Source organism: Pogoniulus pusillus, chromosome 15 (assembly GCF_015220805.1).
Source record: "Pogoniulus pusillus isolate bPogPus1 chromosome 15, bPogPus1.pri, whole genome shotgun sequence".
In the NCBI taxonomy this organism is placed as follows: domain Eukaryota; kingdom Metazoa; phylum Chordata; class Aves; order Piciformes; family Lybiidae; genus Pogoniulus; species Pogoniulus pusillus.
This window is the reverse complement of record NC_087278.1, coordinates 11,712,281-11,735,012: the sequence shown is the minus strand read 5'-3', so window position 1 is coordinate 11,735,012 and position 22,732 is coordinate 11,712,281. Positions and strand designations below refer to the sequence as shown.

The 22,732-nt window shown below is 43.9% G+C and overlaps 2 protein-coding genes and 1 long non-coding RNA gene across 10 annotated transcripts in view; 2 read left to right on the top strand and 1 right to left on the bottom strand.

Moving 5' to 3' along the window:
* Window positions 1–616: 616 nt before the first annotated feature.
* FBXO7 (F-box protein 7) lies at window positions 617–11,906 on the top strand. The gene is made up of 9 exons (XM_064155377.1): window positions 617–916; window positions 2,375–2,666; window positions 4,214–4,441; window positions 5,593–5,734; window positions 6,913–6,996; window positions 8,114–8,206; window positions 9,099–9,275; window positions 10,338–10,375; window positions 10,758–11,906. The coding sequence occupies exons 1-9, from the start codon at window positions 795–797 to the stop codon at window positions 11,160–11,162; spliced, it is 1,581 nt and encodes a 526-aa protein (XP_064011447.1). The 5' UTR covers window positions 617–794; the 3' UTR covers window positions 11,163–11,906.
* Window positions 11,660–22,732, bottom strand: part of SYN3 (synapsin III) — a 276,823-nt gene continuing 265,750 nt past the window's right edge. For all 8 annotated transcript variants that reach the window (XM_064155376.1, XM_064155375.1, XM_064155369.1 and 5 more), the window contains 3 exons: window positions 20,317–20,401; window positions 18,220–18,517; window positions 11,660–16,757 (listed from right to left, as the gene is read on the bottom strand). In XM_064155376.1, coding sequence (XP_064011446.1) covers window positions 16,625–16,757; window positions 18,220–18,517; window positions 20,317–20,401 — 516 coding nt within the window. In that variant the 3' untranslated portion in view covers window positions 11,660–16,624. The remainder of the gene's footprint in view (window positions 16,758–18,219; window positions 18,518–20,316; window positions 20,402–22,732) is intronic.
* Window positions 19,979–20,656, top strand: LOC135181897 (uncharacterized). The gene is made up of 2 exons (XR_010305010.1): window positions 19,979–20,245; window positions 20,512–20,656. It is a non-coding gene; the product is annotated as an uncharacterized LOC135181897 (long non-coding RNA).

Here is a 22,732-nt window from a genome sequence, read left to right as displayed (position 1 = left end):
GGGGAATGGGCCCCAAGCTGGGTTAGGTTTACATCGGACGTTCAGAGAAAGTTTGTCAGAATGGTCAGGCACTGGAATGAGCTGCCCAGGGTGATGGCTCAGTCACCGCCCCTGGCAGTGTTTTACGGTGAATCTTGTTGAGTGGGGTTGGACTTGCTGATCCTTGAGGGGCTTTTCCAACCTGGATGTTCGTGTGTGATCTATCCGGAGCACACAGCCATTCCTCGACGGCAGAAGGGCGAGGCTGCCCTCGAGGGCCGGCACGCAGGCCACGGCGTAGCACACCGAGGCACCGAGCGGGCAGGCGGCACGCACAGGAAGCGCCTCAAGCCCTGGGGCGGGGCCGCGTGGGGGCGGTGCCGGGAGAGCTGAGGCGGTGCCGCGTGGGGGCGGTGCCGCGTGGGGGCGGTGCCGCGTGGGGGCGGTGCCGCGTGGGGGCGGTGCCGCGTGGGGGCGGTGCCGCGTGGGGGCGGTGCCGCGTGGGGGCGGTGCCGCGTGGGGGCGGTGCCGAGCGGGGGCGGTGCCGAGCGGGGGCGGTGCCGAGCGGGGGCGGTGCCGAGCGGGGGCGGTGCCGAGCGGGGGCGGTGCCGAGCGGGGGCGGTGCCGGGAGAGCTGAGGCGGTGCCGAGCGGGGGCGGTGCCGGGAGAGCTGAGGCGGTGCCGCGCCAACCAAAACAACGCCACACCCCGGCAGCCCTTGCGCCGGCTGTCTGCTACTGCCGCCGCCATCGCCGCCGCCCGGTGGGGTGTGCTGGGGTCTCGAGGTGGGTGCGGAGAGCCGCCGCCGCGTCCGCCATGAAGCTCCGTGTGCGGCTGCAGAAGCGAACGGCGCCGCTGGAGGTGCAGGGGGCGGCGCCGACTCTGGGGGAGCTGCGCGCGCAGCTGCGCCGGGCCCTGCTGCCCGCCTGGGGGTACAGGTACCGTGCGGGGCTGGGGCGGCTGCGCGCTCGGGCCGGCGGGGCTGCACCGCGCCGTGCGGGTAGAGGGGCGGAGCGGCGCGGCACGGCCTGGGCCCCCTTACCCTGCCTTAACAGTGCTGCCGCCTGCTGGCTGGGCGGCGGGTGCTGGGGGACTCGTGGGGTCGCGGGGCGGCTGCTGCTCCGGCCGAGTCGGAGGGCACGGAGGGCTGGTGTTGAGAGCAGGGGACAGGGCAGCGTGGGGCGAAAGGCGCTGAGAGCCTCGCCGCGTTCGTGGCAAGGCTTACGCTGCGAAAGCGCGGTGGCCGGTAGGCCCATGTGGGGCGTGGGGTCAGTGGTTCTCCGCCCCGGGTAGCTTAAAAGCTTGGCGACCTGAGATTTTTCTCGGTTCGCGAGGGCGCGTTGTTAAAGCTCATGCACCGTGTGGTGGCGGCGCTGCTCAGCCCCGTCCCACAGGCCTTGTGGCAGCGCTGGGGGCAGATCTCGACGTCTTCAGAGGGTTTTTCTTCCCGGCTTGTTTGCGACAGAACGGGGAAGTGAAACTTTGGGAAGCGCTGGGCTGTGAAACGCGGATTGCATCTCAGTCAGAGCTGACTTAATTTTACGTGTAGGCTTTGTGTTACAAACATGGTTTTAGGTTGCCAGTTCTGCAGTCGTTCAGGGAATCTCTGGATTAAAATGTTTTATCTATGAAGAATTTAGGGCAGTCTTCACAGGAGAGTAAGGTCTGTAAAATCAGTTTAGGAGACACCCACGTAAGAGGCTCATTTCTTGATGTAGCCTTAATGGGTTTGTGACTGCAAACCCGAAATCAGGTATGAGTGCAACTCACATTTGATAGCAGTGCAGCACAACAGTCGGCCCTGGAGAAGTCTAAAGTTACTGCTTGTCTTGCCACAGCAACTGTGTGGAGAGCTGCTTCAATTTTAACAGCACATTTCTGTTTGGTCTTTTTTTGTAAGTGCTTGCTCTAAAGCATCTTTTCTTATTGCCCTTATTTGCAGCTAGCATGCTGTAGGGCAGCTGCTGACCTTTTGAAACTAATATTTTGCTTAATTGAGCAGCAGGATGGTTGAATCTGCAGTGCTATCTTGTTTTTAAATAATTTTGGCCAGTAGGTTAGTTAAAACTTGTTTTGCTAGGTGTGATATCCTCTAGTGTGCAGGGTGCTTGTTTGCTAGCCTTCATAACTGTTTTATAAGTAGTTAGTGCAAGTTAAGGTGTACCAACCACACAGCTATAGCTGCCTAAAATGTATGTGGGGAGAAACACAGGGGAAGTAGTTTCATGCCATATTTTTCTCCTCACTTTTTCAGTAATAATTAACTGTATATGAAAAGATTCAGCCCTGTGGCATAGTACTCTTGTGGTATGCAGTGTGCATTTCTTAGCTTTACTTCTGTTAGTACCCAAGTGTAGCCAAACATGTTTACTACTTTTTTCTTTTCTATTTTGCAGTTCTGATACTGAGTTCTCAATAACATTGAATAGAAAAGATGCTCTCACAGAAGATGAGAAGACCTTGGCTTCATATGGGATTGTTTCTGGTGATTTGATATGTTTGTTACTAGAAGCAGATGGACAACCTAACCTACCTCTTCCTCCTCCTACTCCTTCTCCACTTCACAATGGTCATGAGCCATCCCCCTTGATCCCGAACAAAAGTCAGGCCAAGAGTCCAAAAGAAGGGCAGAATGAGCAACCTGACAACCAGAAAGTTCAGGTGGAAGTTCAAAAGAGTGATGAGAGAGTAAGTATGTGACTTGTCCTGTACAGCGCTGTACTGGTTTACCACAGCCTGCTCTCACAAGCCCTGCTCCACCCACACAGATGGGAAGGAAAGTAACACAACAAACACCTTTGAGTTGAGAGTTCACTGGATATGATACAGCTGTACAGTTAGCTGGTTTGCAGAAAAATGTAGCAAAAAACAAAAGCAGCAGAAGCCAGCAATAAAAAGGGGTCCCCCCCACCCAAGCAGCGTGCCCAACAGAGGAAAACGGCACCCTAAACCTGGAAACGAAGCAGCAACTGAACAGAAATCCTCACATGCTGCAATCTGAATTTCAAGCCCCATGTTACTTTGCATCAGCCAACACTTTGATTTTGTAGCTGTGATGGTATGGTGGAAGAATATCAGCAGCAGGTTGAACTTGACCCATGACAAACACAAGGCAATAAAGATACCTTGTGTGTCAGCTGCTGTAGAAAATCTCTTCAGAGTATTTGGCTACTTCTACTTGTCTGATATATAGGCAGTTACTTGAAATATCTCTCCATTCGTTGCTGGCTGTGGCAAGCTATTTCAGGCACCTTGACTTCGTTCAGATCTGACACGTTGGCAAGAGTTAATGTTTTTTCTGGAAGATACGTTTTCCCTAAGGAAGTTAGGGGATTGTTTCTTACCTGCCTCGGTGCTATTTTCCTGATGAAGCCAATTGTAGGTACTGAAGAAGTCTTATGAGGCACTACCCATCAGAAATGCCACTACAAGAATGAATGCACAATGCTTTTCTGATGGGTTGTAACAATTTCCTGTGATTTGGACAACATGCCATGGAGTGAGACCTGCTTGTCTTGTGCATGGAGGTTGTGTTGCTGAGATAGCTTCTGCTAATGCATTGTAGGTGTACATCTGTATGACGTGTATGCTTCATGAAGCTTACAGGCACATTTTTTGCTATTACTCAGTGATTTGTTTTCCATGTGACAGTGCATACAATAGTAAACAGATAGATAACAGTGTGTGCCAGCTGCAGCTTCTGGGTCCTTTGGTGGATGGAGTCTCCCTAGATGAGGCCCTCCATGTACAACCTACTGCCATGGTCTATCTTATTGTATGATGCTGTTTATTAAAGGCAGGAGGTTGAGAAGGTGAGAGGAAATTGTCTTTCAACACGTTTTCAAAGCAAGTAATTTTTTGTTTTGGAATGAATTTTAGATTGACAATATTTCTTAATACAGCTTTTCTATGAGATCTTTTCAAATTGGTTCAACATATAAAAAATAGGGTAAAAAGAATAGAAAGGAGTGAAAGAAAGTGTAGATGGGTGGTTGTATGTGTAGTCAAATAACATAATGCAAGCCCTACATAAAAGGGTTCTAAATACAAAAAATCCCAGAGACTGTGTATAATTAGTCTCCCAGCTAAAGTGCTTGAAAATGCAGAACTTGCATGAGAATCCAGCAGAGCAGGCTTGGTGCCCTGCAAGGACTGGAATAAGCAGGCAAATAATAATTGATGTATATAGAGGTATACTTTTCTGAAAAAAATTATGTTTTCCTTTCCCTCTGAAGGCAGGCTCCAGCCTAGAATTTCCTTCTGGATTAGTCCCAGAAGATGCTGACTTGGAACAAGGTACAGGTTCCTATCCCTCTGAACCCATGCTGTGCAGTGAAGCTGCTGATGGTGAAATACCACATTCCTTAGAGATGCTCTACCTTTCTGCTGAGTGTACCAGTGCTGCTGATGCCTTGATTGTTCTTGTACACCTTCTCATGATGGAGGCAGGCTATGTGCCTCAGGTAGGTGTATAACTGATCAGGAAACCTTTTGGTCAATGTGAGAAGGCTGTGGAATGTTGTGAGAATACACGATACAAGACGCATCTGAGGATCTGCTTTTGGTTTTGTATGCCAGCAACAGAGGCTGCTTCTCTAAATGACCTGACCAGTTAACCTTAATGCTACAAGACTGGACCAGCTTTTAGGTGTGATAGAAGAGAGCTGTCCTTGTGCTTTTTTTCAGTCCTCAGCCTCACTGGGACCCAGCTGATAACCTGTTTCTCACTTTTAGTGTTAAACTTGTGTACATGTGCTTAGATTACAGCACTGCCTTAAGCATCAGCGTCATCTCAGTTGTATTCTGTTCAAAGGCCTAGATCTGGCAAAATACTGCTCCCAGTTCTGTATTGTCTTCAATTGTGTTAAGTTAGGTTTTGGTTCCGCTAACCTTTGGAGGCATTGTACTTGAGCACCTGTGGCAGTGCCTCTGTACAATGTAAGAATTCACGTTTCCCCCTAAGATTTTCACATTTCCATTGTGTGTTTACTTATGCATTGCTGAATGTGCCCCAAAATACTACCTGAAGAAAACAGTTGCCATTGGAAAGAAGGTTTGTTTTTGTCAGTGGGTAAGCTTGAAAGCAGGAAAGATGTTTGCTGCACAAATTCAAGGGGAAAGAGTGTCTGATTGTTGTGTGCCCCTGTGAAATTCCATCTGAACATTTTCATGCTGAAATTGAAAAACTGTTAGTCCACTGGGCTTGAAATCTCTTTAGAAGTCTATGATTCTTCAAGCCCTGTCAGACCTCACAAGTTCACAGGTGAGATGCAGTAATATGTCTTTCATGCAACATGCATGCAGGAGGTGTCAGAATGCTGGAGTAAATAAGAGAGTGAACTCTCAAAGAAATGGGTATGAGTCTGCTCACTAAACCTTTTCTACCAGAAACTGGGACAGGACAAAAGAAAATACCGAACTTTTCCTTAGTATTGCTGTTAGTCTTGAGAAAAATAGCATATAATTGGGCAGTTGTTGTCTGTATTGTAATGCACGCTGGGAATAAACTGACATTTGCAAGCAACATTCTTGCATTTCCTAACTTCTTTTCTTCATACCTTATTCTTTGTGTATTGTTAAAACATGGCAGTGTGTTATCTCTTCACATTTTTAGGGAACAGAAGCTAAGACAGTGTCTATGCCAGAGAAATGGAGAGGGAATGGTGTTTACAAGCTACAGTACACACATCCGCTTTGTGAAGAGGGTTCTGCTGGTTTGACTTGTGTGCCTTTAGCAGATCTTGTTGCTATTAATGGTAAGTCAGTCAAGTTTTTATCCTGCATGCACATTGCTAAATACCAGCATTGTTTAGCAAAGGGAAACTTAAATATGCTCTTATGCACTCTCTTAGGAGTGACACTTGGATTATCCAGATTGCTTATGTGCTAGAGATGCCACTTCATGAATGCTCTAGGCATTTGCTTTCTTTATACTCTTCCCATCTCTGTGATCATAACTGATCAAACCTGAGGAGCTTCATCTGGTCTTTTCATTGCACTGTTTTAAAAATCTGTTTCTTATCTCTTGTCATAGGAGCATTGGTATACAGTGGCAAACTTTAAAAGAGATAGATTTGCTCCAGCAACAATGTTTTGTCTTGCCTCATGTTCTTTGCAAGACATATAAGCAATATCCAGACTATGTATTCTGTAGCTTTTCATGTATGATGTTTCTTGCAGCGCACCAACAGTTTTTAACTGTGGTCTCAAAATTTATTTAAACTATTCAGTCTAGAAAATTTAGAGAACTCATTTTTTGAAATGACTTCCATATCACATGGTGATTGCTTTTTTTTTGGTGTGTTTTTTTTGTTGGTGTTTGGTTTTTTGTTGTTATTGCTAGTTTTTTTTGATGAAGTTGTTTGTCTCTCTTGTTTGGTTTTGGCCTTTTTTTCTTTTTTGTATTTTGTTTAATGTGTAAGAAATTCCACATTTTTGCAGAACCAATTTGGACTTCATCCTATTTTAAAGAGATCTTTGATTTAAAATGTGATATTTATTTGTAGAAATTATAACTGATGATGCCAATCACAGTTACAAGCACCTAAGTTTTCTTGGAATGCGTATACATGCTGATTAGAAGTTTTAACCAGGTTAAAGTTAGTTTTAGACAGTTTAACAACTACATTGCCTGTCATGTTCATGTAATAAGCTTATTGAGGCTTTCTCTAGTATATATTTCTTTAATGCCTGGGATATAATAATGGCTTATTGAGTACTTGTTTTAGAAATGCTTGGCTTTGGTTTCTGGCACCAAGACTGTCTTTTTTGCCTGCCATTTTAAATGCCACTCCCAATAGTTGTCTATTGCTTGAGGGAATATGATAAGGGATAAAAATAAAACACCTTTGAAAGGTAATAATGAAGTGATCTTTGTCATCTCTCTCAGTGTTTTACATTTTGAAATGCTTGGATTGTTTTTGTTTGTTTGCAGCAACATTAAAAATAAACAAAGAGATTAAAGGTGTAAAGAGGATACAGCTATTGCCGGCATCCTTCGTTTGCTTTCAGGAGCCAGGTATGACTGAGCTATAATATTCATAGCAGTAAACTGAAAAGTAAGGTATTCACACACAGTGGGTAAGGATATTCTTCAGTAGAGGACCAAATAAGTGAAGAATAGCAAAAACCAAAACAGAAAAACCCAACAAATTCCCCTGCCAAAGCTCACTGTGGTTACCATTTAGGTGAGTCATAGCTTTACGGTAAAAGCAATTCAGAGTATAGACATTTCCTCACCTTTTGCTGTTCAGGCTGTTTGAATTTAATTAACTGGATATGGAAAGAGCCTTGCAAAGCTGGAGTCATCTTTTGGCCAAAATGCCATTTACTTGTGAGATGCTAAGCACATGTGTGAATTCCTGAGCATCTGTGCTGGATTACATCCTCTTTCTGCCTAGCAGTTCAGGTCTTCAGAGGCTGGTGGTACCTACGCTCTTCTTGTGCCACTGTAATTGTTGTGTTCTTTTTTGTCAGAAAACATGTTCTGACCACTCATCTCTCTCCAGAATGCCAAAACTAGAGGTGAAATTAAGGCAGGAGAGGAGAAGAGGGCTGATAGCTCTGGATCCTTGTGAGCACAGATAGCTTCCTGTTCTCTGAAGTGTGCAAACTGCTTTTCTGACAGTTAAGGCTGACTCTGTCGCACACTGTGTCCTGGGTAGCCCCAGCCACTGATGTATAAGTCTAAGAGGATTTTGAAGAATTAGCTGAGCTCTGAAATGTCTGATGAAACATCAGTCTTTTGGCTTCTATCTTCAGAGAACAGAATGGGAAAAGATTCTTACCAGAAAAATGACTATTGCAGGCTTTTACAGCATAGATGCATGTTACACAGGACCTTTGAAATCTGACAATAGAAGTCCTGACAGCTTCAGAGGTTTTGTTTTTAAGAACTCCAGTATTCCTCTTAATGGCGCTTTTTAATGCCAAAGGAAAGTGTAGCCTGGCCGTGAAACATCTTTGCTGATGAATTGCTTATTGCATGATTGTTACATTCTAGCTGCAGAGCTGCTCCCATCAAGATTACAAGCAGGTTACGGTTTTGTTTACAAGAAAACCATATTTTTTTTGTCTTTTATAATTTCTACATTATTATCTGAAATTAAGGCTTTTGCCCCTCTTTCTTTTGATAGAAAAGATTTCAAGTGTTTACAAAGACCTTCAGAAATTATCCCGCCTCTTTAAAGACCAGCTGGTTTACTCTCTTCTGGCTGCTGCCCGACAAGGTGAGAGAAAATAATTACAATTAGAGATGGTACTTCCATTTTGGAGGATGGAAAGAAGGAGGCCTAACTAGTGTCTTGTAGAAACAGCTGTTCAGTGATTGGTATGTAGAGTAAGCATAAAGGAATTTATGCATTCTAAATATAGTGATTTTTCTATCTTAGAAAATATTAATAAGATGATTATTTAATTTTTTATTAGTTTCACTTAAGAGATTGGAGCAGCTGTTTTCTACACTTAGTGATGAGGGAATCATACCATAATAATTCTGTAGTTCTGTAGTTTTAGTCCATTTCTTTGTCAGAGCAGAAAAATTTACATACCATTGTATTTGGAAGTGTAATCCCAGGAATGATCTTCTCAGTAACCAGTCATTGAGGGCTTGGAAAGGATGGTAGGAGGTAACCTAAGCTGGTGTTTGTGGAGCAGTAGGAAGCCATGCTTTCCATATAGGTATTGCCATAAAAGCTCTCAGATCTGTATTCTGAAGACTATTCAATAGAACTCCTCCAGACTTCAGTGAGGGAAGGTTTTATGTGAAGCATGTGCACTGTAATTAACGTTGGTTTTTGTGGGCTCAAGAAATTGGGCAGGTCTCTTTTTCTTTGCCTGTGCCTTTGTTCTGTAGCCTATAAACATAGGTGTGTGGAATGTTTCTTAGGCTTACAGTGACTAAAAGTGGTCAGTATGAAATGCCATTTGCCCTGATTTTTTCACTCTTAATAGTTTCAAGAGATCCCTTTTATGAGAAGTCACATCACAGTGCTTTCTGAGAAGCACGTAACTGAGGCATCCAAGGGAAGTGGTTTAAAGGAAATATTATAATGTCTGTCCTTTCTTCTAGGGTCTTTAGAAGTAGAGTGATCTAAAGCTTCTGTTTTCTCCAACTTGTAGCTCTGAACTTGCCAGATGTGTTTGGGTTAGTGGTTCTTCCTCTTGAGCTGAAGCTTCGGATTTTCAGACTTCTGGATGTTCGTTCACTCCTGTCTCTTTCTGCTGTTTGCCGCGATCTCTATGCAGCCTCAAATGACCAGCTTCTGTGGAGGTTTATGTATCTGCGAGACTTCCGAGGTAATACAGAGATACATCTTTTCCCTGCTTACATTCTCATGTGAGCACAGGCATTAGATCTGACAGATCTGGGTAAGAAGCCCCTCAAAACAACTGCTTCTGATTTTTAAGTGCTGTGTGGCTGTGCAGTCATTTGTAATATTAACCAGCACAGATGATCAGGTATCATTCATGTGGATACAAAGCTTTCTGCTATCACAGTATCACCAAGGTTGGAAGAGACCTCATAGATGATCAAGTCCAACCCTTTACCACAGAGCTCAAGGCTAGACCATGGCACCAAGTGCCACATCCAATCCTGCCTTGAACAGCTCCAGGGACGGCGACTCCACCACCTCCCCGGGCAGCCCATTCCAGTGTCCAATGACTCTCTCAGTGAAGAACTTTCTCCTCACCTCGAGCCTAAATTTCCCCTGGCGTAGCTTGAGGCTGTGTCCTCTTGTTGTGGTGCTGGCCACCTGAGAGAAGAGAGCAGCCTCCCCCTGGCTACAACCTCCCCTCAGGTAGTTGTAGACAGCAATAAGGTCACCCCTGAGCCTCCTCTTCTCCAGGCTAACCAATCCCAGTTCCCTCAGCCTCTCCTTGTAGGGCCTGTGCTCAAGGCCTGCTGAGCCATTACTAATGGGCCATGTAGTTCTTGCCATGGTGTATCCATTTCCCTTGTTCTCATCTGTTTACCTGGCTGCCTTGGTGTACTACTGTACATACTAGGAAGTGGAGGTAAGGGATATTTCTGCTATTATCTCTCAAGAGATTGAAGAAATAAGGTGATCAAGGAGAAGTTCTATTAGAAGTCAGATAGGGGATAGTATTTCTGGGATTTCTCCATTCACTTAGTAAGTTTTGGGATTGATGCTTTATGTGCAATTGGTATAAGAGTGGATTGCCTATTGAATGGTTCTGGAGCTTTGTATTTTTTTTGTCTATGAAAAATGTATTGAACAAAAGTTGTGTTTTTAATTTCCTGATTCTTCTGCAAGTTCTGACAAAACTCTGGGCATCAATGGCATAAATAACCCTTAAATAAATAGATTACTCTCTAATTATTCCTTCTCATTGTAGATCCTGTTGCAAGGCCTCGTGACACAGACTGGAAAGAAGTAGGTGGCTTTTTTTAATATAATCTGAGATTAGTTTTCATTGGCTAATTTGGGGATAAAACACAGACTTTGTGAGGCAGTAGCACTGAGCTAAATTTTAATTGAAAAGTGTAGGATTCTGTGTGTGTTTATTTTGATCAGAGTAGAAGAGAACAGCGTCAACAAGTTAGTGCGTTCCCAAATCCTGGGGTAGAGGTCTTGCAGAGATGATGTGTTTGGTCTTTGGCTGACAGGGAAGCTGCTGTTCTGGGTTCTAGTCTGGTGAGGAGTGCTGGTCTGGGAAGTGCTGCAGAACTGAATGCAATCATGAGCTGGAACTCAAAGCACTTGCAGAGCTTTACAATGTGATGTGTTCTTTTTTTGTGTGTCTGTTTGTTTGCAGCTATACAAGAAAAAGTTAAAACAGAAGAAGGAGGCTCTGAGATGGAGGCACACGATGTTTCTGCCCCCTACACCTCATCCAATCCCCTTTCATCCCAACCCATTCTATCCTAATCCTTTTCCTCCCAGCCCATTTCCATCAAACCCCATCTATCCCCCAATGATCATTGGTGGGGAATATGATGAGAGACCAACACTTCCATATGTTGGAGACCCAATTAACTCGCTCATTCCAGGCCCAGGAGAAGCACCAGGCCAGTTTCCTCCATTCAGACCACATTTTGACCCAATTGGTTCCTTACCTGGAGCTAACCCTACACTTCCAGGACGAGCTGGTCCCAGTGAGAGGTTTCCACCCAGGCCTAGCCGGGGCCGCTCCATGGACATTCGCCGTGCATTCATTTGATTACTGATTGTCCTTCAGTTAGTTTACTAGTCCTGAGCGTGCTTTCTAATTGCAGGAGATTGCAAATCCCAGGCACTAACATCTGCCTCTTCAGACTGGGGCAAGAACACGTGTGCATGGTAATGTTGTAATGTTTCAACCACAAAGGCTGGGTTTGTTTTATGCTCTGATAGTACTGTAGCAACTGGCAGTGGCACAGAACTACAACTTGGAACAGTTTGTTCTGCACACATATCTTCCTTCTCACCCCAGTTAGCATCATCTGTGAAGCACTAGAGACCAGAAGGATGCTAGCCAAATATTTGCTGCATCAGATAAAGAGCACTTTAAATACAAACTGTGTATTTGTCTGTATTTGAAGAGTTTTATTAAAGTGCCAGGAAAAAAGTTGTTTCAAAGCTACCTGGCTTAATAACCTTTAAAAAGTCTACCATGTTCCACTTAGAACAGGATGTTACTACTGTTAGAGTAGATGAGAGAGTAGAAACTTCCAAAGATGATGTTTCTTTAATGTTTTATTAAGTAAAAAGAATTTTTATATTATTACTTCATACACAGATAATACAGGGAAGGGACTTTCTTTACAGTGGGAATACTGGAACACAAATCATTTTACAACAACTGAGTAAAGTCATGCTACAGTGCAACTCGGAAGTCTGAACAGAAGCAGAGCAGTTTTACAAAGAATTAGCAGCAAAGCTTTTTGTCTTGTTGATTTTTCAAATAAAGAGTTTTAGTACGTGGCTCTCTTTGCTGTGTGTGAACTAAAAGTGGTGCAGAAATAAATGTTTTCTCCTGCCTAATTGAAGTAACTAAATAAGCTCAGCTGGTTGCAGTGGAAATGGGTTCATAGCAGGAGAAGCAGAATGATTTTTCACTTTACTGCTGTATTAATTCCATTACTTAGGTATCAAAATACACCTTGCCAAGAGGAAATGCGTTGTAGCATGTTATGAGCACCTTTTAAGTGTCTTACTAACAAATGAGTGACTAACAAGATCACTGTTAAGAGTGTCTTGATGAGATGTGCAGGCTGATGCTGGAGCTCAGTGAAAGGAAGACTAGAATGACGAAACTGCTAGAACTTTAAATTTCTTAGATCCTTTTATAAAATGGGTTGATTTCAGTGTTTCTGCAAAAGCAGATGGTACTGATGGCTGTTGTGACTGCTGATAATGTTTTCTGAAGTCTTGACATTCCACCAGTGGAAATGCAGTGACATTTCCTGTTGAACGCGAGCTATATCAGTAATACTTAGATGCTTTTTCAGTGATTCATCTTCTTCTTTTGTATAAAATCAGCTGACTTCAGTAGGGTCAGGAAGTTCTGCTATTAACTCCAGTGGAAGTAAAATACAATATTTTGCTGTCAAAACTTGCAATGCTTCTTTCTTTTCTACTTAGCAGCAAGGGCATACCAGTGCGAGTCCTGATGTATTCAAACACCTTTGAGTGCATTTGTAGAGTCTGGTGACAGCAGTTTCCTTTCAGTATCATTTGAATGTTTGTTGTTGAAGAAATTAACAACCTTTTTTGCAGTCAACTGCTAAGTGACCTGAACCCTCTTCATTTTTCATTCACGTTGTAGTGAAGGTATTGTGAGCCAAAGATAGAGGAACCCGAGTTACCCTGATCTGCTAAGTTCCTTAAAGAGGAGTTCCCTTTATTCATAAAGTGGGATATGAAATATGAAGTGACTGTCTCAAGACTGAGAGTGTAACAGTAGAAGAGAAAAAAGAGGAAACAGTTTTCAAATATCTGCTTACTGTCTTTGTACTGTACTTCTTCTCTGTACTGTTCTTACGTAGCACTCTCTAAGACTTGCTTCTAACAGTTGTTTTGAAGCAGGTAACTCTTGGCTTTTTTATTCATTGTTTCATCTTACCTGTGAAACCCAAACCAATTAGATGAAGTAATGTGGTCAGGTGCAGGGTGTAAGGTCTTACATACCTGCCTGTGATAAGTGAAAGAGAAGAAAACACTGCTGCAGTTATGAGCAGGGGTGATACTCTTCTCAATTTTAGCTTTGTATAAAACTTCCAGTTGCATGGGAACATAATGACATTCATTTTGGAACACCATCTAGATATTAGAAGAAAGTCACAGTGTCTCTCAGCCAAAAGCAGAATGCAAACTAGCTCTCCAGGTGGTGGGTATGAGTGGGTGTCTTAAGTGTGTCCCAGCATTCTTTTGGGGCTGGATCCAAACATAAGTGTACTCATGTTTCCTGGCTTCCATGTGAAGAAAATTAAAGCATGCAGGACAAAATGGAAGCTCTGACCAGGTGCTCAGTTTTCACAGCTGTGAGAGGGATCCCAAGGTGTGATGTATGGCACATCTGCCCTGTGATTTCAGTGCAACATAGTCACCAACTTCTCTGTTTCTTTTTACTGTCCCTAACTCCAGCTATTATATTTAGGGGCTGAAGTACTTCTTTGGTATACCTTAGTTCCCCATTCACAAAAGTGAAGAGTATGCCCTGTGTATTCCCACTCTCTTGTTTCTATTCTCTGGAATAGAAACCCTGCATCAAATGTCGTAACTTGAATAGATGGTGATGCATTTGTACATCTCCTGTTACCCACAACGTGTACTGTGGAACATGTATAGGACACAATACAGAGCTTCATCACTTTAACTTGGTGAATAAAATCTGTTCTTATTAAAGCACTTCTGGAGGTAGAACTGAAGATGCTTTTTGGGAACTAAAAGAGTAACCAAATTCAGCTAAGAGTGCCTGTTGCTTTTACTTGTTTTTTTGGAAGCTGGAGCTAGGAAGAGAGGAGGTGCCATGCTCTTTGCTTGTCCCTTGAAAGATGACAGCTGGGACCTTACAGGCAAATGAGATCTAAGTCACTGCTGGATATCGAGTCAACACTGCTATCCTGTTACTGTGGTCCACTGGATAACAGCCCTGCTGTGTTCAAATGCAGCATCAGCAAAAGATCCAACTGGTGTGGTTTCTGTGATGAGCCGAGGTTGATTTATGGGGCCTTCCCTTAGCAGTCACTAGGTACTTAGGGGTTTTTATAGGTTGTGCTAGTAAGAGAGATGTAAAAAGATTCAGAGGCTAGAGCAATTGAGGATTCGGGCAGTAAACTTCTGTCTATGCATCTCTAGTGACCGTTTAGTTGAGAAAGGCATAAACCATGCTGAGGGAAGTGTTAGAGAAGGAAATCCTCTCCCACTAGGGTTGTATTGCCTCCTCTCCATATAGTGGAGCCTGTTAATCTGCTCTTGTTTTTGCCAGTGGGACAGTGCTTGCTCAGAGCCGTTTGTCACTCTTTTATTGCTTCTGGAGACTGCAAAACAGCAGGGGCTGTTTTTCTTCTGTATGTCATGTATTTATGATGCTACATTGTAAACTGTTTAGCAGACCTGGAAGGACAATAGAGAACTGAGAGAAGATAAATCATCAGGGAATAAGGTGGTTCTGTAATACTGAACTTGAGGTATAAATCATTGATCCAGATGAGTCTCTTGAGAGCCTTCCAACCTGGAAAAGCTGTGCTGTTACTTGCCTGGAAGTGCACAGGTCACAAAAGCCATTGTATGTGTAATGGCCTGCTCAAGGGTAGGTCTTACAAGGCCCAGATGACTGCATTGGATTTAGAAACTCATTACAGGTGCTATACAGGAAGGAATTCTATACTGGGCTTCATTCCCATCAGTGAACCATGAGACCTAAGATGGCAGATGCTGCTGTTGCTTTTGCTGCTTTGTGGATCTGAGGTTGGAGGTTGGACTTGGTGATCTCTTTGGTCTCTTCCCACCCCTGACATGCTGTGATCCTGTGATCTGCCTGAGTGACAGCAGAGATCTGTGCTATTGACTCAAATATTACTGACCTCTCTGCCTGCCTCCTTGGGCATTCTTAAGTGTCTTCAAGGTGAAGTTGCAAAGGGAAGCACAAACCCAAAAGTCTGCCTTGAAGCTATATGCTTGGCTTGTGACTGAAGTACTTGAGAAAACTTGAAGTGGAGGAGGTGGGATAGGAACTGGTGCCAGCATTAAGTGTTTTATAAACAGAACTAGCAGAGTGGAAGAGGCAGAGGTTTTCAGCTGGCAGAAATAGCCACAGAGAGACTGATATATCCAGGATGATTATTTCAATAGTGGATGCAGCTTGTGTCATTCCTGGGTTTTGCCATGCCCCTGTGCAAGCTTCACTCTGTGTTGCAGGCTTAGAGAAAAAGCACATGTGGCAAAGATCCATCCCTGTCTTCTCTGGAATAGTAATTCTTGGGGGTGCTTGGGGAGGACTGATACTGGTCATTACTTGCTTGGGACAATCCCATATGTACCCTTCCATGGTTCAGTGTCCACGGTTAGTGTCTCCCATTTGTACAGGGTAGTTCTGTTGTTCTTTTGCAGCTTTGCCAGCTTGCCTTCATTTGGCACTCACCCCAGTGAAAGTCCATGGGAGTTCTAGAAGGAAGACAGGATTTTGCTCCATCTCTCTGTCCACTTGGTGTTATGGAACACTCAGCGCACAAGTCTGTGTGCACTTCATCAGCTCTGCTATTAATTAAGCATGTTCCTGGGGGACATACTTAGCCAGATGTGATCAAGTCACCAAAGTGCTTGGAGTTTAGCTAGGTTTTATCTGGAATTTGTGTGAACTGTGACCATGAACTCTGCTGTTTCCAGGGGCAGGGGAATAAGTTTTTTTTCCTGTGGAAGGCTCGTTTCTCAGGTTATTTTTGAGCTAAGGCTACAGGGTTAGAACATGATATTTTTCTCTCAGAACTCAGGAATTGTGTGCATGGGACGTAAATACAAGGCATGAAATGGGGTGTTTTACCTGCTGTGAGCAGAGTGATCTGGAATAAACTAGCAGTCCATCTGGATGGCCTGCTCATGTGATCTTTGGTGCTTGCTAATGCCCGGTACTATATTTAATTCGAATGTAGTTTTGCTCTGAAAAGTGACTTCTTACAGGGTTGGTATCGTGAAGTTCCAGAGTTCACTGTGTTTCCATGCTCAGACATGCTCACTTTGTCAGTCAACGAATACTTATTCTTCACTCTGTCTTTGCACATGTGTTTCTGAAACGTACCTCTATTTTGTTTAGCTCAGTCTCAATGAGGAATCAGTAACTGGAAGTTAGCAGTTGTACTGACCATCTACAAATCAAAACGAATTCTATTTTACACTGTTGTAACTGTTGACTCCACAGGGGTTAGCAAGAGTAAAATTTGCTTTACAACTCAGTCATTTGAATAGATGTGACTCTGATGATGCACAAACCCCAACAAAATAGTGCCACTTTTATACAGTCAGTTTTCAGACTGTTACTAGAATATTTTCTGTCTATTAAAACAACTATAATTTTCTGAATTCTCTTTACCCAGGTGTTAATTATAAATCTCTGGGTACCACTGGGAGTATTCCAGGATGACATAAGTTATGTTGATGGGACGAGTGAGGCCTGGCAAAAGCACAGATCCAGCTGCAGGGCTGTTAATCAGAAAACAGGCTAGCAAATGATTTCCTCAGGTTGCGGATGGTCTCTGCTTTTGCTTCATCCTCGTTGGCATTTCCCCGCTGAGATGACTCAGATATGCTGAATGTGTTTGTCAGGGACTGCGATTTGCTGAAAGGGAAAACAGAGGTCAGGCTCAGCAGGAGAAGGTGGCAGTTCAAAGCTGGTTACTGTTGCTTTGTGTTCCATCACAAACAAATTCAAGGATAAAAGGCAAGGTTAGGAAGGAGAATCTCCATATGCTAAGATGTCTCGGAATGGGGGGAGGCAGTGGGGGTGAATGTAGATCGGACATGGGTAGGTGGCTCCAATATCACAGTACAAACTATTAAGTGTTTATGAAAATGTCTGACTAGAAGTATGCAACTCTCATTTGGTGATGCTGTTGTGAGGAACAGTTAAGTCATTTCACTACTAATATAAAAGAATGGGTTCATACTGAGGGCCGGCTATCTCTCATCACCAGCACCATGAGTGATGCTCCTGTCTTTTCAGATGTGACAGCAGGAGAGGTTCAGCAAGCTGGTCTCCTGCAACGTGTGCAGTTCCTTGCCCTCCCTGACATGTCCACCCTTACTGTCAGCTATGTTATGCAGCTCTTTTGGCCACACTGCTCCCATTTGGTTTGTATCTGTTAGCATTTAAAGATCAGACTGGGACTGTGCTTTTGAAGTAGATCTCCCAGTTTTCCCTTTTACCATTCTTTGTCCTTGAGTGGTTTCTCCTGGTCGGTAATAGGCATTCAGCTGAAGACCAGACTCTGAATTAAAAGAACCTGGAATATGTGTAGTGTGGCAACTGTACCCCTACCACTAACATTTTGATCCTTAAGTACCCTGCCTTGCTAATGCAGACATCACCACTGATAGCCTGCTCCAGAACGTTGCTTGTGCATACAAACTGCCTTCTCATTCCTACCCTATATTTTGTTCTGGAATGCTTACACCAATTTGCTCTTGTGTCAACACCAAACATTATTTTGTGAATCTTTCCTGCCATGGTGCCAGACAGATATGTTCCATGAAGGGTGGCAGAAAAGGTTCCTACAAAAGATCTGCAATAATTCAGTGGTGGATCTGAATTATGCTCTGCTCCAGAAGAGAGCATAAACATAGTCACCACTGGGTGTGTTATAGATATGAGTAGTGTCACTTTCACTACACATTGCCTCCCTGCTCCGTTTTGCTTCCAACTGCAAACAATTGCCTGGTAATGGACCTTGTGTGGCTCTTGCATTCAGACAACATGAAGGAATGGCTCCCTTTGAACTTTCTGGCCAATAAAGTGCTGATAACAGCAGGAGCATAAACACTGCTGGGAAGGTAGTTGTTGTGTTGCTATGCCTGGGGTAGACCAGCACATGGAAGAGTACAACTTGTTCTTCCTGACCACAGGTCAGTGGTGGCCTGTGATGCCTAGACACGTATACCTCTGACATTGCCCCCAGCTGTCCAGGCCTTTGTCCTTGGGGACTACTGCCTGATAAGAGGTAGTATGCTCTTCATGCTAGCTCAGGGTTTTGACAGTCTTATTCTCATGTCTACAGATGTCAGCAGTTTAACAGAGCACCTACTTCAGATGTGGGGGTGGAGTGGCTTGCTGCTTGGGTGTTTCAGTGGGGCTTGGCTGGTTAGGAGCTCGGCCTTGAGCAGGAGGTCTAGGTTGCTGTGGAGGGAAAACGCCTGCCTTGGAAGCTTGGACTGGAGAGGATCCAGTTGCTGATCGGACTTGCTGTGGAGATCCAGGGGACCTTTGCTGCTGAGGTGAAGTGGACTGGGGACTCTGGGGCTGCTGTCCTTGGGGAGAGAGCCGCTGCTGTGGGGGTGCATTTGTCCGTGGAGGTTGAGATCCCTGGGGCTGGCGTGGTCCACCTGAAAGGGATACATAGACATAAGCGCGAGGAAGTGCAAGTGGTGGACAACAAGCAGGGAGCATCTATATGGAAGAATGAGTTTTGCTAAGGAATGAGTTTTCCCTAAAGGGAGTAATTTCAGTGCACTCTACTCTTCTATGCAACTAACATTTCCTACCCTTGGCAAGCACTTCCTGCATTGGAAAGGAAGGGTCATTGGAGAACCAGCTCTGCAGAAAATGAAAGCTGAATCTGTTGGTTTAGGTCAGCAGTGTCTCCACAGGCCCAGCAATTTGATGTGACTCCATGCAACTATCTAGCACTACCCATACATCTGTTCCAGCAGTATCAGCAGATGGCTTCAGCTGCATTGGTAGCAGATTCTGAAAACTGAAGAGCATGTGGAAAACAATGGGATGTGACAGGTAACAGTGTGAGAAGCTGACAAAAGTCACATGTATTATTGTGAGGACTGGCTGTATTTCACAGGTGGTCAAGGGCCAAGTGAGCTTGAGGCCATGAGCTACCCAGGACTGGATGACGAAAGTGACTCTTATTTGTAAGAAGAGTAAGAATGAAGATACTGCACACTGCTTGGAAGTTTAAAAAGAGATTGTATTTACTAGTGTACCTGACTGCAAAAGGCAATCAGGTAGAATGAATACATCCGCAAGCTAAGTCAAGCCTATCAGACTAAATCTGTCTAGAATCACAGAATCACAGAGACATTCCAGTTGGAAAACACCCTCAGGATCACCAAGTTCAACTGATATCCCTACTTTACAAGGTTCTCCCTAAACCATATCACCAACCACCATAGCTAAATGACCTTTAAACAATCCAGGATTGGTGACTTGACTTCTGTGGGCAGCATATTCCAATGCCTGACCACTCTTTCCATGAAAAACTTTTCCTATTGCCCAGTCTAAACCTACCCAGTCACAGCTTGAGCAGACCTGAGAGTAGGCCATATCTGCCCCCCTCCCAGTCTTAGGCCAACAAGGCCTCAGTAGACCACAGGATGCAGCTCAAGGGTCAAGGGTTATGTGAGAAAAAGCTTCAGAAAGAGTAGAAGGGGAGCAGTGGAGACAGATGGGAGGTGGTATTCTGTAAGGCCAGTGGTTCATATGTTATGCCATGTAACACCCAGATTACAATAGATGGTTTTGGTATCAGGAATTTTGGATATAGCAAAACCATGACCAACAAGGGAATGGTAATTAAAGATCAGTGTTAATTTGCTAAGAGATTGGAATGGAGAAAGGAAGGAACAAAGATGGCAAGAAAGGTCTAATTGGTAATGTGAATTGAGTGGTTGATGCAGTGTAGCTGCCCATGGGTTTCATTACCTCACTATAAGTCAGGACAACAAACCCAACCTGTTGTTCTGCCAAGTTACATGAGTCACACCTGTGTCTGCTGTCAGGAGGAGCTAAGTGCCTGCTCATGCTGACAGGGGCACACCTGGACAGATGGTTCAGTGATCATCTTGGTGTCTGTTCTGGCCCTGACAGCATTTCTTCTTAACACTTGCACACAGCTTTGTGCGAACACAAATACTCTCTGTGCCCAGAATCCTGCAGCAATACCAGTTCGAGTGTCCTCATTTTCTTGAGCCAAGTTCTACCAGCAATATCAGCAGCACCTGTATGGATTTTTCATCCCACTTTCTGAGCTGCTGTAGAATATGACAGCAGCTGCTTTAACAGCACACTGAATTTGCATGTCAGTGAATTGGAACATGAATGTAACCTTTTATTTAAAGCCAAACTGATAGATCTCAAAGCTGATACTGTCATAGGGCCCAAATAACTGTACCTTGGGGAGGAGGCCGTGGTTGGGACAGTTGTCCAAGATGAGGTCCAGTCTGAGATTTCACTGATGCAGGCTGAACTTGGGGAGGCTAGAGGGAAAAAAGCCATTCTGGTTAATACAGAGTCCCCAAAGACAAGCCCTGAGGTAATACGGGAACTGTGGAGTCATGAAGTGTTCCTTAAATACACACACACACAGAGGCAGCATCTGGCTGGTAAAATCTCATGGGACTAAAATGGAGAGCTGAGTAATAAAGTGCACAGAAGTTGTTTCCTCACAGGGAATAACAATGAAGTTACAGTTTAGAATGTTTTTAGGCTATCGGGAAATATTGAATGCATAAGGCCTGAGGGGGTCTCTTAGTCCCATCTCCTATTTTGGGCAGTTGCCAGCACCAGATGTGTTGAAGGAAGGAGGGATGAAGCATGGAAACATAGATGGAGCAATCATCTCTTTGCCCTAAGGGATCTCTTGACTGCTAATAAGCAAGGGCCAGCTTTGGCCCTGAAGCATGAAGTTTATTATCTTCTCCACAAAACCTTTGCAACGTTTCCACATATTTTGTTTTGATGTTTACACCCAGACCCTTCAAGGCTTGCTCAGTGCTCAAACTCACTGCCTTTTCCATTTCTTAAAGCCATTGCTTTGTTCTGAATTTTGAGGATAGTTCTCTCAACTTGCTCTTGCTAGACCATTATTTTGCAAATTTTACTGCCCTCTCCAATCTTCACCTCCATTCTGAAGCCAAAAGATGCAATCCCTTTGGTCCCTCCATGGGAATGTTTCCAGGTCCCTGACTCTTTTCATCACCCACTTCCCTTTCCCAGCTTTGTGATTCCTTCTGCAGATGCCAGAGGCAGTTCTGCTTACATTATTCCAGACAAAGCAGTATCTGGGTTTTCTGTATACATTGCCAACTCATTTCTGCTGTATCCTGATTTCTTGCTTCTTTCATCAGCACAGCCATAGGCTGAGCAATGGTTTTCATTAGGCTGCCTGCAATGGTCTTAGGAGGAATGGTTAGTGCCACTGGCAAGGTCTACATCTTGTTTATGTTCTCCCTCTCTCTACCCTCAGCTTAGCTTACCTTTCAGCTTTCTATATAGAGTTTCATTTGCTGTCGTGGTGACTTAACATACATAGTTCTGTCAGATGTTCTTCGCTGCCATCCCTGGTCCTTGCTAGTGCAAATAAGCTGGTGCCATATGCACTTTCTTCTCTCTCATGGTTTATTCTTTTTGACAGCTATTTTAATAAACAGATTAAGCAACACACAACTGTTGCACAAAAGGCTGGTCCAAAGTTAACAAAGATCTGAGTAAACCTATTGCACAGAATTGTTTATGAAAGCAGGGGAAGCTGGAGGCAGATAGGCTGGTACTTGCTGGGTTATTTATGTGGAGAATACAATGATAAAAAGGGTCTTCAAGGCTTCTGGAAGGTCAGGAGAATGACCTAAGTGATTCTGGAAATGGGAAAAAATGATTCGTAGTTGGAAGTGTTGAAATGAGTTTTTACTGACTAACATAAATACAACAAGGTTACCAGCCTGTGTTTTACACTATTTATCTAAGACTTGCAAATGTACAGAGAGGAACATCTGGGAATTTTCCATCCATGACCTCTAGTCATGCATTGCTTGAGGCACTAAATCCTGCCTTGGTGTTGGTGGAAATTTACTGTCCTAATGCTTTGGGACATCCTGATTAAACCAGTCAAAGAACAGGAATTAGATCTCATATTCATCTCTATGGCCTTTGCCTAAAGCAAGCCAAGGCTTCTCAGAGGTGAAGGAGTGAAGGTCAGGCCGAGGTCTTATGCCTTTGAAAAGGAAACTACAGGGAAAGAATGGAGCTGGGGCGCAGAGGCAAGAGGACAACTGCAGCTGTAAGTAACCATGAAACCAGATTTAATGTTGTATGCGTGAAAGCCTTTAACATCCTGTCTTGGGCTCAGCCAACCCAATTACCAACATGGCCATTCTTAGTATCCTTTAAGTATCCTCTCTACTAACTGTTTGCAAGAATTAAAGACTGTCATAGTTAGGTTTTTGTCAGAGGACAGCTTCTGTTCCACAATGAAACTTTCAGCTGCTGCCTGCTTGCTTTCCTTGATAGATCATCTGTTTTCCTGCCTAAGGCTTTTTGACAATCTAGCTCCATTCTTTTGACTGATTGCTTGTTATCTACCACTTTGTGAAATAATTCTCAAAGAAATGAGGGGAAAGAATCAAAAGGGAAGGAATGGAACATTTTTTTGAAGGAAAAAGAAGTGCTAGATGCTCCTAAGTAGTAGTTCTGTGGGTTATTAATCTTCCGTATTATTCTCACGTTACCCTATGAGATAATTCATGAAGGCCCACAGTTGCTTGTCTACATTTTTCTACATTACTGTTGTAACTTTTTAAATACAGATTTTG